The 13,708-nt window shown below is 29.7% G+C and overlaps 1 protein-coding gene across 2 annotated transcripts; it reads left to right on the top strand.

Moving 5' to 3' along the window:
* The first annotated feature begins 492 nt into the window (after window positions 1-492).
* LOC129960801 (uncharacterized) lies at window positions 493-12,117 on the top strand. 2 transcript variants are annotated; one of them, XM_056074464.1, is made up of 3 exons: window positions 493-630; window positions 6,849-7,123; window positions 9,886-12,117. In XM_056074464.1, the coding sequence occupies exons 2-3, from the start codon at window positions 6,877-6,879 to the stop codon at window positions 10,815-10,817; spliced, it is 1,179 nt and encodes a 392-aa protein (XP_055930439.1). In that variant the 5' UTR covers window positions 493-630; window positions 6,849-6,876; the 3' UTR covers window positions 10,818-12,117. The 2 variants fall into 2 exon arrangements, with proteins under 2 accessions (XP_055930439.1, XP_055930432.1); XM_056074457.1 differs by lacking the exon at window positions 493-630 and adding an exon at window positions 5,412-5,567.
* Window positions 12,118-13,708: the final 1,591 nt, after the last annotated feature.

Below are 13,708 nucleotides of genomic sequence, written 5' to 3'. Positions count from 1 at the left end.
CTTCCATAAAAAAATAATTATTTCATTTACAAGTAACAGTGTAAAATAATAAAGCATTTAGTGGAGCACACAGTATCAGCATATTGTAGCATCATAATATTCGGGAGAACATAAATTACAAAATATATATATAAAAAAATAAAGTTGTTTCTGTTCGTCAGATCAATCAAGACACCACATTCTAATCTTTAGTTCTTATGCAATCGACAGATTATATTCATATAAGAGCGTTTTTTAGAGTATTATTCTAAGTGTAGAAAAGTTCTATGAAGTTAATAGCTAAAGCAAGTTCTTGTGATTTTAAAGAAACCTTTTGATTATATTCTTTAATAATTACACTTATGAAATAGTGCACCTAATTCCAAAATGAACAATTATTACTATATGACTGACGCATTGCCTTCTGCTTTATCGAGCATTGTGGATATGTAGAAATAAAAGATATGTTAAAATAACATGTATCATGCCGCTGGGGAGAGAGAGCAATGAAATGCCAGTTGTATTTTACAGAGTCTGAGGAAAGCAAAATTTAACTTTTTGAATTAATAGAAATTTTCTACTAAGTAAACAACGGCTCCAAAATTTACAGAGTGATGATTTAAACAGAAGACAGATTAAAAAGTATTTTTGGTAAGAAACAAGTCTTATTTTTTAAATCCATTGATGTAATTAAATCATAGAATTGAGAATATTTAAAACTTATAAGGATTAATATTCATAAGAACGTAGAAATATTTGGACGGTTATTGTAAGCATTTTGCAATTGTATTTCAGCTTTGAAAGTTTTCAAATGAAAAGTAATTCAAGATGATTGTTACTTGTCAAATATGCTTCATATAACTGATTTTGCCAAAATATGGGTTCCTGTTCTTGTATTGTAAAGAATATATTTTTCGAAAGGAACGCTCGAAAATTTAAAAATCACTCAATCTAACTAATTAGCAACAAACATATTTATATTTATTAAGAATATGGAAAGGGAATCGAATAACAAATACTCTTTTTACTCAAGACTGGCTTAAAAATGGAAATTATTGGCAAGGTTCAAGACTGGGTGTTGAGATTTGAAATAAATGTTTGCTGTTCAGCTACTATGTATCGAATTGAAGAAAGGTTGGGATGAAATAGAGGGGTTATTAATAATTGGGACGCTTTATTACCTACAAGCTTTAAACTTTCGAAGCAATTTTGCTGTAAAGATTTCTTGGTAATCAATTTTGGTAAGAATAATTATCTTAATCTTGGAATTACTTTTTAAAATGCTAAAGATTTAGCATCTGAGATCATTTAAAGTCTTTTTTTTTTCAAGTTTTAAACAGCATAAAATTGCATTCATGTTAAGGGTAACTTTTTCCAAACAAAACAGGAATGAACGACATTTGTAGCAACCTTACCAAAACAAATTTTGGAGCCAAATGAATGCAGCGATTTACAGATGAATTTTCTTTTGTCGAAAACGCAATTTTCTCTGTAAATAATATAGGATTTAATTGTTATTGGTGGAATTGCAAAAAGGACGGAAAAAACTTAAGTTTTGATTCTTTTTTCAGTTGAAATTTCATCAACTCTAATGTTTAAAGATAACAAAGGGGAAGTTTTTAAGCAGATTGCAATTTGAATGATCTCTTTGGATATAAAAATTTCATTAAATAACTTATATAATATTTAAAATCCTTCTTATTATTGATAAGCAAAAACCCCAACTTTGATGACTGGAAAAATAATAAGCTATGGCGCGCGGGAATGACAGTCTTTGTCTCTAAATCCAGTCCACCGAATCGGAGGATATATCTTGTTTGGGACATTTATTATCATTATAAACAATGAGAATATGAAAGACACCGGGAATAATGAAGTGAGTCCAAGTAGTTGCTACTTTGTATTAGATTCAAACATATGAAATTTTGTAACCCAATGCAATTATAGGAGAAGGGGCTAAATATAAAATTCCCGAAATCAGACATTTCTATTTTATGCATTTTTTTCTTCTGAGTTTTAAAAAAATATCATAAATGGAATGTTATAAAAAAATTTTATATAGAAGAATTTCCTTTTTACCGGCGGTTGTTTTTAGTTTAATATAACAAGTTTGTAAATATAATAAAGAAAAAAAAACTCCTGAAAAGGCGTGATGATTCAAAAATATTTTATGTAAATACTTGTTAAAAAGATTTTAAGACCAAGAAGCTCATTTCCATGCGTTTGAATAGTTTCACACCACTGCCATCCATGCAGCATTTTGTAAATAATGTCTGGGGTTAAAAGTTTTTTTTTTTTCCCTCTAAAAAAATTTCATCAAATCGATAATTTCCTGATGTTTTTGGTTTACTAATGTTCTAAAATGTGCTAAAGTTCGTTTTATAGCCATGTCAGATTTTCGCTATAAATTTTTTTATGTAGCATAAAAAAAAAAAAATTGAACCACCAGTTCAACACAACGTATCGTCGTGTTTTTTCGGCTTAATATGTCTTTCTTTACTTTCAAAATCAGTTCATTTATATAGCAGCGATAACGTACATACAAAATTTTTTTTTAATATCTCTGCACAGCGCATAAGTATAAATTGAGTTATTAAAAAAATAAAAAATAAAAAGTACTGTAATGTTTAAAAATATTTATATATTTTTTTAATTAGAGAAAAAAATTGCTCGGAAAAAAAATGGTATCACAGAAACTCTATTCATTTTTAGAATTTGAAACTGTTATAAATCTCGCTTTTGTGCAATTATATGTGAAGCTATTGAGGAAAAACGTTAAAACTACGATTAATCAATTTACAATTTTGAATATTCCTTTTCAGTTAGTACTTATTACTTTAGAAGCAAATATGTACTAAAATTTGCTGATCTAGGTCCAAAGGTGTTCACTGTAAAGCGTTTTGAAGGCTGTGCTCTTCATTACGTCTCATCACTCAAATTACAGAAAGTATGCAAGCCTATAAATATGTTAAGAGGCCGTCAATATCGGAGAAATTTCAAGTACTTTTTACTACTTGATTTATTTAAGAAAAGAACGCAATTAAAAAATTAACAAAGAATATGCAAAATTAAAAAAAAAATGCATTAACTAAGAACTAAAATGTTATCATAATTCTCATTTCGCAAAAGTTTAAAGAATTTTGCAAAAATTGAATCATTATCACCAGAAACAAATTTAAAATATTTAAAACTATATCTATGAAAACGGAAAGACCATTTGCTTGTTTTCAATTCTACTATTCCACACTCCCAGAGAGGGATTTGGCAGAAATTCGGCCTATATTTTCTTTAGCATCTTGGACAATTAATGAAGCTATTAAAGAATTGCTAATCCCTTAAGTGAAAGAAGTGTCATTTTCAAAATTTTCTGTCATAATTCAGTCTTTCTTCAATGGCAAAAATTCTCTATTTTTCTCATTTTTAATCAGTTTTCAAAATTAATTTAAACACAATTTGTAACAATACTTTGCTGTAATATTAAATTTTAGTGTTTAATCTCATCCATCACTTGCATGATTTTGTTTGATTAGTATTAAACTATTTTTCTTTGTTGACATTTTTGCTTTTATTTAGAACTGTTGTCATTTCTTTTGATGTTTGACTTGATTTTTGTGTGGTATTTTAGCACTCTTAAATTTTCATCTCTCTGACAACAAATGCGCTAAAATCTTTTTTTTTTCTTATTTATATTATTCCACGCAAGTGAAGATAATAGGTTTTAAATAAATCAATTTTGCTTGAATTTTTTAAAACGATTTTTTAACCAGAAGTCGTGATATGATGTTCAAATAGTCCTCTCAAAATTACTTTTACTTTGAACTATTTAAAACTTTAAAAACTAATTTTAAAATGTTAGTGGGATATATTACATATCTTGTTAGTAGTTAAAGGGTTAAAGCCCCTAGTTCACAAGTCGTATGTCATTTTTATTACTGTTTTTTCAGCTTGAACTCAATGACTAAGAGTAAGCAGATGACGTCATTCCTGAATACCTTTCAAAACTTTCCTCAATAAATTCATTTGCGGTTGAATTCTTTTTTTTTTTTTTTTTTTTTTCATTCTTAGAATTTAATAGCAGAACCATGTTTAACCCATCTAAAATAAGGCTTAAATGAAATCAAATTAAGACTGAAATCGTATTCTTTTTAATGTTCAGAAAAATGAAATGACATGATCCATCCATTACTATAGATGTTGTTAAATCTTGTTTAATAGCGCTTCTGTTTGTAAACCGTAGAAACAAAATATTTATATATACTAATATCATATCTTAATTGAATAAAAATAATGCTAGGAGGAAAATTTTGTAATAGTTATTAATAGAGAAATAAAGAAGTATTTTTATTCATTAAAGTATTCATTTCTTGAAAATTGCAACTCGTTAAACTAAGCATTTAATATAAGTAAATTCTTGTTCACTAGCGCAAAACTTTTAAATGTTATTCCTCCTTGCAACCCAGGCAAAAGGGGTCAACACACTCTAGTTCCCCTGTGTCTTACAACAGTGAATGAAACGCAAATCGTTTTCGTTTCTTCAAATATTTAATAGCTTGATGTTTTACATTGTTGAAAACTAAGAATACTATTTAATATCAGTACTATTTACATCTAAATAAAGTAATTAGGTTTCAATAAATAATAATTCTAATAATTTTTTTAATTTTGGAGCATTTACAATAAAGATATAATTTTAGAATTAAATAATGGTAAAATATTTTAAAATGCTTCCATTTTTAAACACTGCTACTTTCTTGTATATAATTGGATGTATAAAGATATGCAGAGCAAAATAAACCGAAAAACCTAAGACTTCTAAAATCGTATGGATGGCGAAACAAAATTTGAGTTTTAAAAATATTTTTCTAAAGAAATGACTGAGAGCAAATGACATAAAATGTTTTATAGAAAATTTGAGCTGATCCTGGTGAACCATCAGGTGTATGCTATCAACTGGGTCGAAATAAGAATGGCATCATCGTTCAATATTTAGGATTTTGAAAATAGTTCTCTTTCATCAAAGAAAAGATGCATTTTTAATGGATTATTAACAAGAAGGCGAAGAAAGGTTTCATTCTAAAAATAGATGCGACGGTGCTATTATGAGTTTTCTACTTTGCTATCAAGAATTTTCTGTTGCACTTATTTACACAATCGAGAGAAAAAAAACACAACTTTTTTCTTGCAATTCTAGTAACAAAACAAACTAAAAAAATGAATCAATCAATCAAACAAACAAAGCTAAAATCGGCATCATTTCATTTGATCAAAAATTCGGATTCTATCTTCTCTCTATTTAGCGAATTAGTTAACGCCAATACATCATTAGATTCCGACGGACATTTAAAATAGTTTCCTGGCTGAGAAGAGTACCTAATACGAGAGATACATTATTCTCATACTATTGGAAATTTCCACTTTTACATTAACTTTAAAAGTGGAAGAATTGAAATCACAAATTTAGTATTTTTCAGAATATTGTCAAGCCTTGACAGCTAAAAAAAAACCTTTTAAATGACTATTAACACATTTAGAGTGTTGAAATTTCTATGATTCGAAGAAACATTACAGTGGCATTTGAGATCCATTAGGTAAGTTCTATGCATTTAAAATTAACAAAGCTGAAAATTTAATCAATATTTTACCAAATTTTTTTCTTTTTGTTTTCAAACTCGTATTAAGATCGCAAATCGCTACATTTTTAATTGAGAATAAAATATGCTAAATTTTTAAAACATCACTTTCTGGGGGGATTTTTGAAAAACTATGAAAACGAATAAAGTAATTGACACTTTCTAATATTTTATTATCTTATGTTAATCGAGGCAGCAGTTTCCTTCGAATTGGATCTAAAATGGAGATAAAGCAAGTGAGAGTGATTTCCCCGCAACTTTCTCGCATATTCCTTAATAAAATAGTTATTCCGCTTCCCTCCCCACTTATAAAATTGTGGACTGGATCGTACATACCGCGAATGCTCAGATTTTTCTACTAGTTCCTCACATGAACGTTTTGTGCATTATAGTACAGTAAAAAGAAGTATGCATTTTGGGCGCTTTTTTCCCCCAACCGATTGGAACCAACATTTGATGCATAATTATAGTAGAAAGATCACATGCCGAATTTATCGCAATCGTTGCATTTTTAATTTATTCCTAAATTGATTTGGTACAAAACTCGATACTTTATACACTGACGTTAAAACTTTGTCCCGAATTTTATTCATCAACTTCTTTTCATTTTATAGCTATCGTATCTGCTTGTACTAGTACTAACAAACTTCCTTTAAATAGTGTTAGACCAAAATTTGATAGAAATCTACAAATTTGGTGCAAAAACCGAACCGAAATTTGGTGCAAATTCCACCCGTCTAGCTCAAAGCGTTTCTGAGTTATGTTCACAGACAGAACATAACTCCAAATTGTGGGAAAAAAATCTGAACAAATACCAAAATCTGATAAAGTGGAAATTAGTCTAAATCTGGAGACTGAATTTTTTGATGATTGCAATATCCCTTCTATGCTTTGCTTATCTTCTTATCTTCCTCGTATGCGATGTGTTTATAAATGCTTTGGAGGAGTGATGGATATTTGATGTGAAAACCTTGTGCGGAACTTTGTGACAATGGCCTTTTTTTTGGGGGGGGGAGTACTTGACCATTTTCTCGGTTTCTAATATATATATATGTCACACATCAGAGAATTTAAACATATCGATGCATCAGCAAATTTGATCAAATCGAAGGCTGCATGCCGATGGAAATTAACTTTTATTTTTATTGTCATTGTGCTTTTATTAGAAGAAAATGAAAAAAAAAAAAATCACATTGACATCTTCTGACGCAAGAAAATGCTAATTTTAATTTGTTTCAGTTTCAGGAATCGAGTGTAACAGATCATTATGACGGTATCGAGAACTGGGTGCATACATCTCATTTATCAGTTCATCATACTAACCATGCTCGTCATGTTTATTGGATATGATGAACTGCTATCGGAAAGGAAATACGTTTACCTGTCAATTATATGCATATTTCTGCTCGCACTAATGATCCTGTCTTGCTATACCGAATTGCTACCGGTACAAACGTGGATCTCTCAGTATTCTCCGTCTTCTGAATCTCCCGACGAAAGCCGTGAAGAAAGAGGTAAGAAATTTAATGAATGAACCTGTCTGTCACACACGGATTGAATGCCGTATTTCGTATTAATACTTTTGTATTGTCAACAGAAGTATCAATACGAAATACGTAATAGCACTTTTATAGCTTTATGTTAATGGATTAGCCACCCCAAATATGCCAAGGCAGATGGGTATCGTATGAAGAGGGACAGAGGAAAAAAGAGAAAAAGGAAGTTGAAAAAATTGATATTTCAGGCTTAAATAAAAGGCCGTTAGTTTGATAAGGAAGATTCAAATAAGGATTTTTAGGTATTAAATGTTTAAACATAGCTTAAGTAAATCAGGAGTAGGTTGAAAAAAATCACACATTTTGGGGAAAATGCAAGTTTCTATAATTATACTATAATTTTCGCAATTCTACACAAGTTCGAGTTATGCTGGTCGAAATATTTGATTTAAAAAATTCAGAACAAATATGCATATTTTTTGGTGATTTTTCAATGTGGAAAATATATCTAGGCATAGTAATTAAATCTCATCATAATCCATCCCTGTTTTTTCTTCTCAATAACAACCGCGTAGAAAGAATCGAAAATTGTAGAATAATATTTTTAGAATAGGATATTTTTCTGTTTTTCGAAGATTTGTAAGATAGTAAAGTCTCTGTAGACTTTTTTCGGAAAATGATGCAGATATTTGCCGTCACTCAGAAAAAGTATTCATACACAATTTAACTGGATTTTATCATATAGAATTTAAATATGCTAATTAAACAAAGAAACAAATGACATTTTGATAAATGCAAATCTCAGTAACTCGTGAAAAATTCATATGTTAATGCAATTAAGATTACAATTTAAAGTAAAAGAAATCGAGTCAGAAAATCTCCTCTTCAAAGTATCGTGACGCTGCCCAATAAATTAAAAATGAATTTAAAATCTTGTAAGGTCACCCTTGCAGTCGATTTGGCATGAATATGATCAATTTTGTGCAAATAATCCGTTAGTTTTGGTCCACTTTTCAATCAAATGTATCTGTTAGAAATATTGCATTCAATAGTATCGAGGTCTGGACTCTGGAACCTTAATCACATTAGGAGATGGGTAGAGGATGCATGACTTGCATATATCAGCAATATGTTTTGCATCTTTAGTCTGATACAAGTTCAAATGTCTTGAGACTTCCAAGCTGCTTCAAGATAGAAACATTCATTTGTTGTACCATTCATAAAGTTTAGGCTTCCCACACCAGAGCTTGCCATGCAACTCTTGATTAAATGGTTGACACCACCATATTTTACACTTGGGCGCTAATTTTTGATATACAAAATTATATTTGGTTTGCATCGGATTTTTTTTTTTTTTTTTGACTTGTCATCCGATCCGAAAATGTTATATTTGCTTTCATCCATAAAAATACTTCCCTAACATTCTGTTTGCTGTTTTAAGTACATTTTAACAATTGCCAACTTAGCTTTTCAATTTGTTGCGCTGATATAAGGTTTTCTCCGAGATTCTTTACCGTGACACTTATGTTTTCTTAAAACACTTTTGTTAGCTTCACGATTTACACATTTACAGAATTTATATCTCGGAATAATTTTTACTGCGCTAGTTCTTGGGTTTATGTGAATTTGTCTCGCATCTTGTTCTCTTAACGTTCACTAAACATTCTTGGGCGCCCTGACGTTTGCTTGGTTTCTGCACTATTTGTTTTCTTCAACTTGCAAATAATATTAAACCATAGATTTACCGAGCTTCAAGATTTATCCTATATAACGAAATGATTTTCTATTTTTCCAATAACTTACTACCAGATTTCGCACATCAACCGAATATCTTTGTTTCTAGCCATTGTTCTACATGCAACTTTTTCTACAGACATTTTGTCTAAAAATATAGAGTAAAAGTGGTTGTAAATTATATTTTATTGCTGGCTGTATAAGCTTAACTTTCTTATTTAAAGAGTGTCTCATTACTTTTTGACAACTACTTGTTTAAATTGTATTTAAAAAGCTAGATCAAATTGTAATTCTAAAATAGTAAGAATGAGTTTTTTTATATCCTGTATACTAAATATCGCAGCCTTTTTTTATTTTTTTGTTAATTCCGTTTTTTTTAAATAAAATTTTTTATTTTAAAAAAACCTTAATATGCTTTGAATGCTAAATGTCTCAATATTTTTTGAGTGATTGTATGCGAAATTTTTATCGGACATTTTCTTTTATGTAGCACTCACTCAAGTGGAATTGCAAAAATCAAAATTTTTAAACTTACTCTTGATGATTTTTTATACATTCAAAACACTTTATAACGTTTTTATTTAAAATTTTCTTCTCGTATTAAAAATATTTTATTTAAAATTGCCTCCAACCAATTCCTAATTGGTACACTATCTATTAGCATGATATGATGGTTTGTTTTGGATGTTTAACAGAACAACCTAAACTATAAAAATGCTGTTATGCCTTTTCGCTATGTCAAAATAAATTCGATCGGATTAACAACCTAATCGATCGACGAACTGCCATTATTTGTTTTTCTTCAATTCAATTATAAATATTAGATTTCGTATTAAAATATTTAGAATTCAAAGTCACGCTTCTTATCAAAAAACGGTATATACTTTAAGAGATATTTCTATGAGTTTAATTTCCGGTAAAAATAATTCACTGTTTGGAGGATTAAACTAAAAGTAAAATTATAATTTATTCATATTATAATGAAAGGTATTTGATTTAAAAAAAATATTTGACATTAAAATGTTTCACATCGCAATTCTTTTCAGGTTCAGTAACAGAACATCCGAATGACGCTACTCGAGCGAAAACAGATACTCAGCAAGAGGATAAGCCCGAATCTTTAAATAAGCCTCGCATTTATAGACTGCGAAATTGGAAGAAAGATGGCCCCATTGAAAATAAATCGATTAAAAAAGCTCCTAGTATTTTTGACGCGTCCAGCATAGTGCCGATGGAAAATATTAGAGAGTACAACTTTGGAAATCACGGTTCCACAGAATCCGACTTGACAAAGCGGTATTACTTTCCTTTTCGTCAAAAAAGATTGGAAGAGTGGGTGGATTCAAAAGAAAGCAGGCCACATAAGATTCGGCCTTGGAAATCGAACCACCAAGAAAATTCTACGGATTCTTCTGAAGTTTCATCAACTAAGAATCCTGATCAACCGGCCTCGACCGAAAGTCCTCAAAGTCCAGATTTGAGTCTTCCGAAAAGTTATTCATTTCCATTCCGACGGAAAAGACTGGAGCACTGGATGGAAATTCAAGAGAATCAAAAAGAAAACCTAGAGATAACTTCCAGCTTACCACAATGGCAAACAATGGATTACTCTGAATTCGACCCTGAGTTCAGAATGAGAAGATCTTTATCTGGTTCAGCCCTGAATTCAGAGGAATTAGATTCTGAAAAAATCGACAAAGAGAAAGATTTTAGTCAATCAGTGGAAGTTACTTATGTTTCGAACGCAACCGATTCCACTGCGCCGGCGTCTCCTTCAAATGCCATCAATAAAATAAAAGCTGGATTCAAAGATTATTTTTCCAAGATGAAGAGAGAAAGCTTTAAAAATAGTACTTCAAAAGGAGACAGCAAAAGACGACATTTCAGAAGTTTCTTTCAATCCAAAGAAAATGTTTCTTTAAATGTGATCGAGAAAAAGTCATCTAAATTACCATTAGCTGATGTATATAAGTTCTAATGGCATTTTCAAAGAGCCAAATGAGCTCTAAAATACCACATTTGTCACAATCGTTTGGATGAATATAGAGTATTTACGTAAAAAATGGATGTATGGAGATGTAGAAGAAACACGGATTTTAGAGTTGAATCGCAGTTAAATGAAGCAAAGGTTTTGATGTATGGTTAAAATCAAGCGATCTGTACAATTAGTGAGTTTCAAATTTAAAGCTGATGGTGACGATGGAAAGCGCATCGAAGGATTTCAATTTAGCGCGGCTTTGTCTTTCTAAGCATATTTCAGTTGGAGATTCACTTCCATGTTTAACTTGAATACTTGTATGAAGTATTAATATTTACCGCATTATGTCTGCTTTAGATTTTGTGGGCATCGCATGTAATATGAGAGATTTGAATGAAACAATTTAGTTGGTGTGCTTTTGTAATAAATATTATGCACATATTTCTTGTTAATGGGAAAAGTTTTTTAAAAATTGAACTTTGAAATTTTATTTACCTTAACTATTCGAAAAGATTTTCATTGTTTTGTAGAACTTAAAAATCTTATCATAAATGAAAGCTTTATCTATCGGGGATTAATAATATCACAATTTAAGTATTTTAAAGAAATGAAAGTTTTCATTGGAATTTTTTTTCTTGTAGGACTGATTTTTACAGTTACCCCTACCTTGGAGTGGAATCATGAAATAGATGCACAGTAAAATTTGAATTCTAAATAGTTATAAAAAGTCGACTAAAATCGAATTTGAAAAATGATCTGTGAATGAAATTTTTTTTCAAAGAAAGTCGATTTTATCAAGTTCTAAATTATTAATCTACCAATAAATGCGAGTGGGGATCAAAAGTGCTGAGGGCACTTCGATTCCTAAACAGATCATAGTGATAAGCAAGTCCAGCTTAAATTCTTCCTTGCATGAAAGGTTTCGAGTTGGGGTACGAAATGAATGAAAAAAAATTTTGGCAGCGAGAGCGAACAATTGCCGTTAAATTTGAATAGGGGGATTTATATATGTCTTTGAAAAATGTTTTTAAAGACATGCTTTTATCGATGCATAACAAACTGAAATTAATTTTAGCATTTTTAACTTTTAGATTTTAAATAGTTTTTAAGCTTTGAAAGAAGTTTACTGTAAATTAATTGAAATTTTAATCACATTCATAAATAATTTTTATGAAATGTTCTTATAATTCAATTTCGTTTTCTCCTATTGTGGTCGTTCCTCACGGTTTATGTTATTGTAATGATCAGATGACTTTTGATAAATTATTTCTACTTTTTAGTGGACTAATAAATGTGTTTGTAAAAATTTTAAATTATATTATTTTTTACTGCTTACGCATTTCATACTTCATTACTATAAATACGATATATTCTTATTATTCATTTTTCTCCTTTCATTCACTACCAGGTGGTATTACTGGTGCTAATAAAAATGAATAGATTAAATCCTGGAAATATTAAATAGTGTATTATCATTAAGAATACATATATTTACAAAATTTCAAAACTCTGGAACATTAGGAAGTGCGTTAAAAAAATAGGAAAAAATAAACATTACTAAATTTCATCCTTACAAGCATGATGCAACAAAATAAAATGCGTAATAAACAGAACGTATGCGTAATAAACCTTTTTTAAAGAACAAAAATTTTTCTGCTAAGAATATTGGAGAGTTCCAGGTTCGAAACCCGATTCCACTAAAGATCCATCGTCTATGCTGGCCTTATGCGCTTTAAATTTGGAATTCTGAGCCAAACATCCCTTTCTGTAGTGTGCTGTGATAGGAAGTTTGGAGAGGGGGTTTCCAACTCGGGTGCCATCCTCCTCGCCTAAAAAAGCCCTAGATTTGTTTCAATCTGAATGTTAATACTTGACTAAACTTCCATTAGAAATATCGATGCCAAATCAGAAATCGTAAAAGAACGAGGCACACGACCTTTAAATACTCCAAAGAAATTGGAATTTTAATCGCAATTTAATAAATTTGAATACATGTCAAAGAATTTTCTTTCTTCCCGTATTCTTTGTGGCTTCATTTCTTTATCGGAAATTCCTTAATTACCTTATTCTTTATCACAGGGGTTATTGAAAAAATTCTCGAACACAAGTCAGAATAGTTAACATAGTTTTCTGACAAGATTAGCTTGCCATTTGCAAAAAAGCAGTATTAAAAGGAGAATGTCAAAAATAAATATAATAGGGTACAGACCTCAGTCTTTATAAAAGCGATGTATTCTATCCGAATATTTTGAAATGCAATGTAAGTTCAATAACACTATGATCAGTTTTCTGCAAAATAATAAAATGTTGATTCAAAATACATGAAAACGAGACACGTGAGCTATACTGTAATTTATTTTTTTCAAAAATAAAAAAATCAACAGATATTTCTCAAAATCGAATGAATATTATTTTTGTTTGAAAAATAGAGAAATTAAACTTGCATTGTTTTGAAAATTGCGATTATTGATTATCATTACTAAATAAAAGTGAAATTGAATAAACAACGCACTAATTTTTGGGTTTGCCTGTACGAACTATATTTGATAAGATATAAATTTGTTTTCTACGGAACAGACCCCCGTATCCTTTGCCATTCTAGTCATTTAACGGTTTGATGGTTATGTTACGGAAATTTTATTAAATACTAAAATATTTACAGAAGAAAAATTAAAAATAACTAAGTAAAGAATTTACAAACATATAAGAAATGATAATAAAATGAAACAGTCTACAAGGATTTTCAACTTTGAAAAATTAAAGAAAAATTATTTGGAATAATAATATGCAGAAAAATAAAGTGTATGAAAAAACACATGAATTCTGGGTTCATTTGTTTTCATGACATAATGTATGAGGATGCAGTTAAAAAAAATCAAATGGAAAATAAT

The sequence above is a fragment of the Argiope bruennichi genome, chromosome 2 (assembly GCF_947563725.1).
Source record: "Argiope bruennichi chromosome 2, qqArgBrue1.1, whole genome shotgun sequence".
Classification (NCBI taxonomy): Eukaryota; Metazoa; Arthropoda; class Arachnida; order Araneae; family Araneidae; genus Argiope; species Argiope bruennichi.
The sequence above is the reverse complement of the archived record's forward strand: the minus strand, read 5'-3'. Positions and strand labels throughout refer to the sequence as shown.

Coding starts and splice junctions, on each gene's coding strand:
- LOC129960801 (XM_056074464.1), top strand. CDS start 6,877: ATGACGGTATCGAGAACTGGGTGCATACATCTCATTTATCAGTTCATC. Junction 7,124..9,885: donor CGAAAGCCGTGAAGAAAGAG/GTAAGAAATTTA, acceptor AATTCTTTTCAG/GTTCAGTAACAGAACATCCG.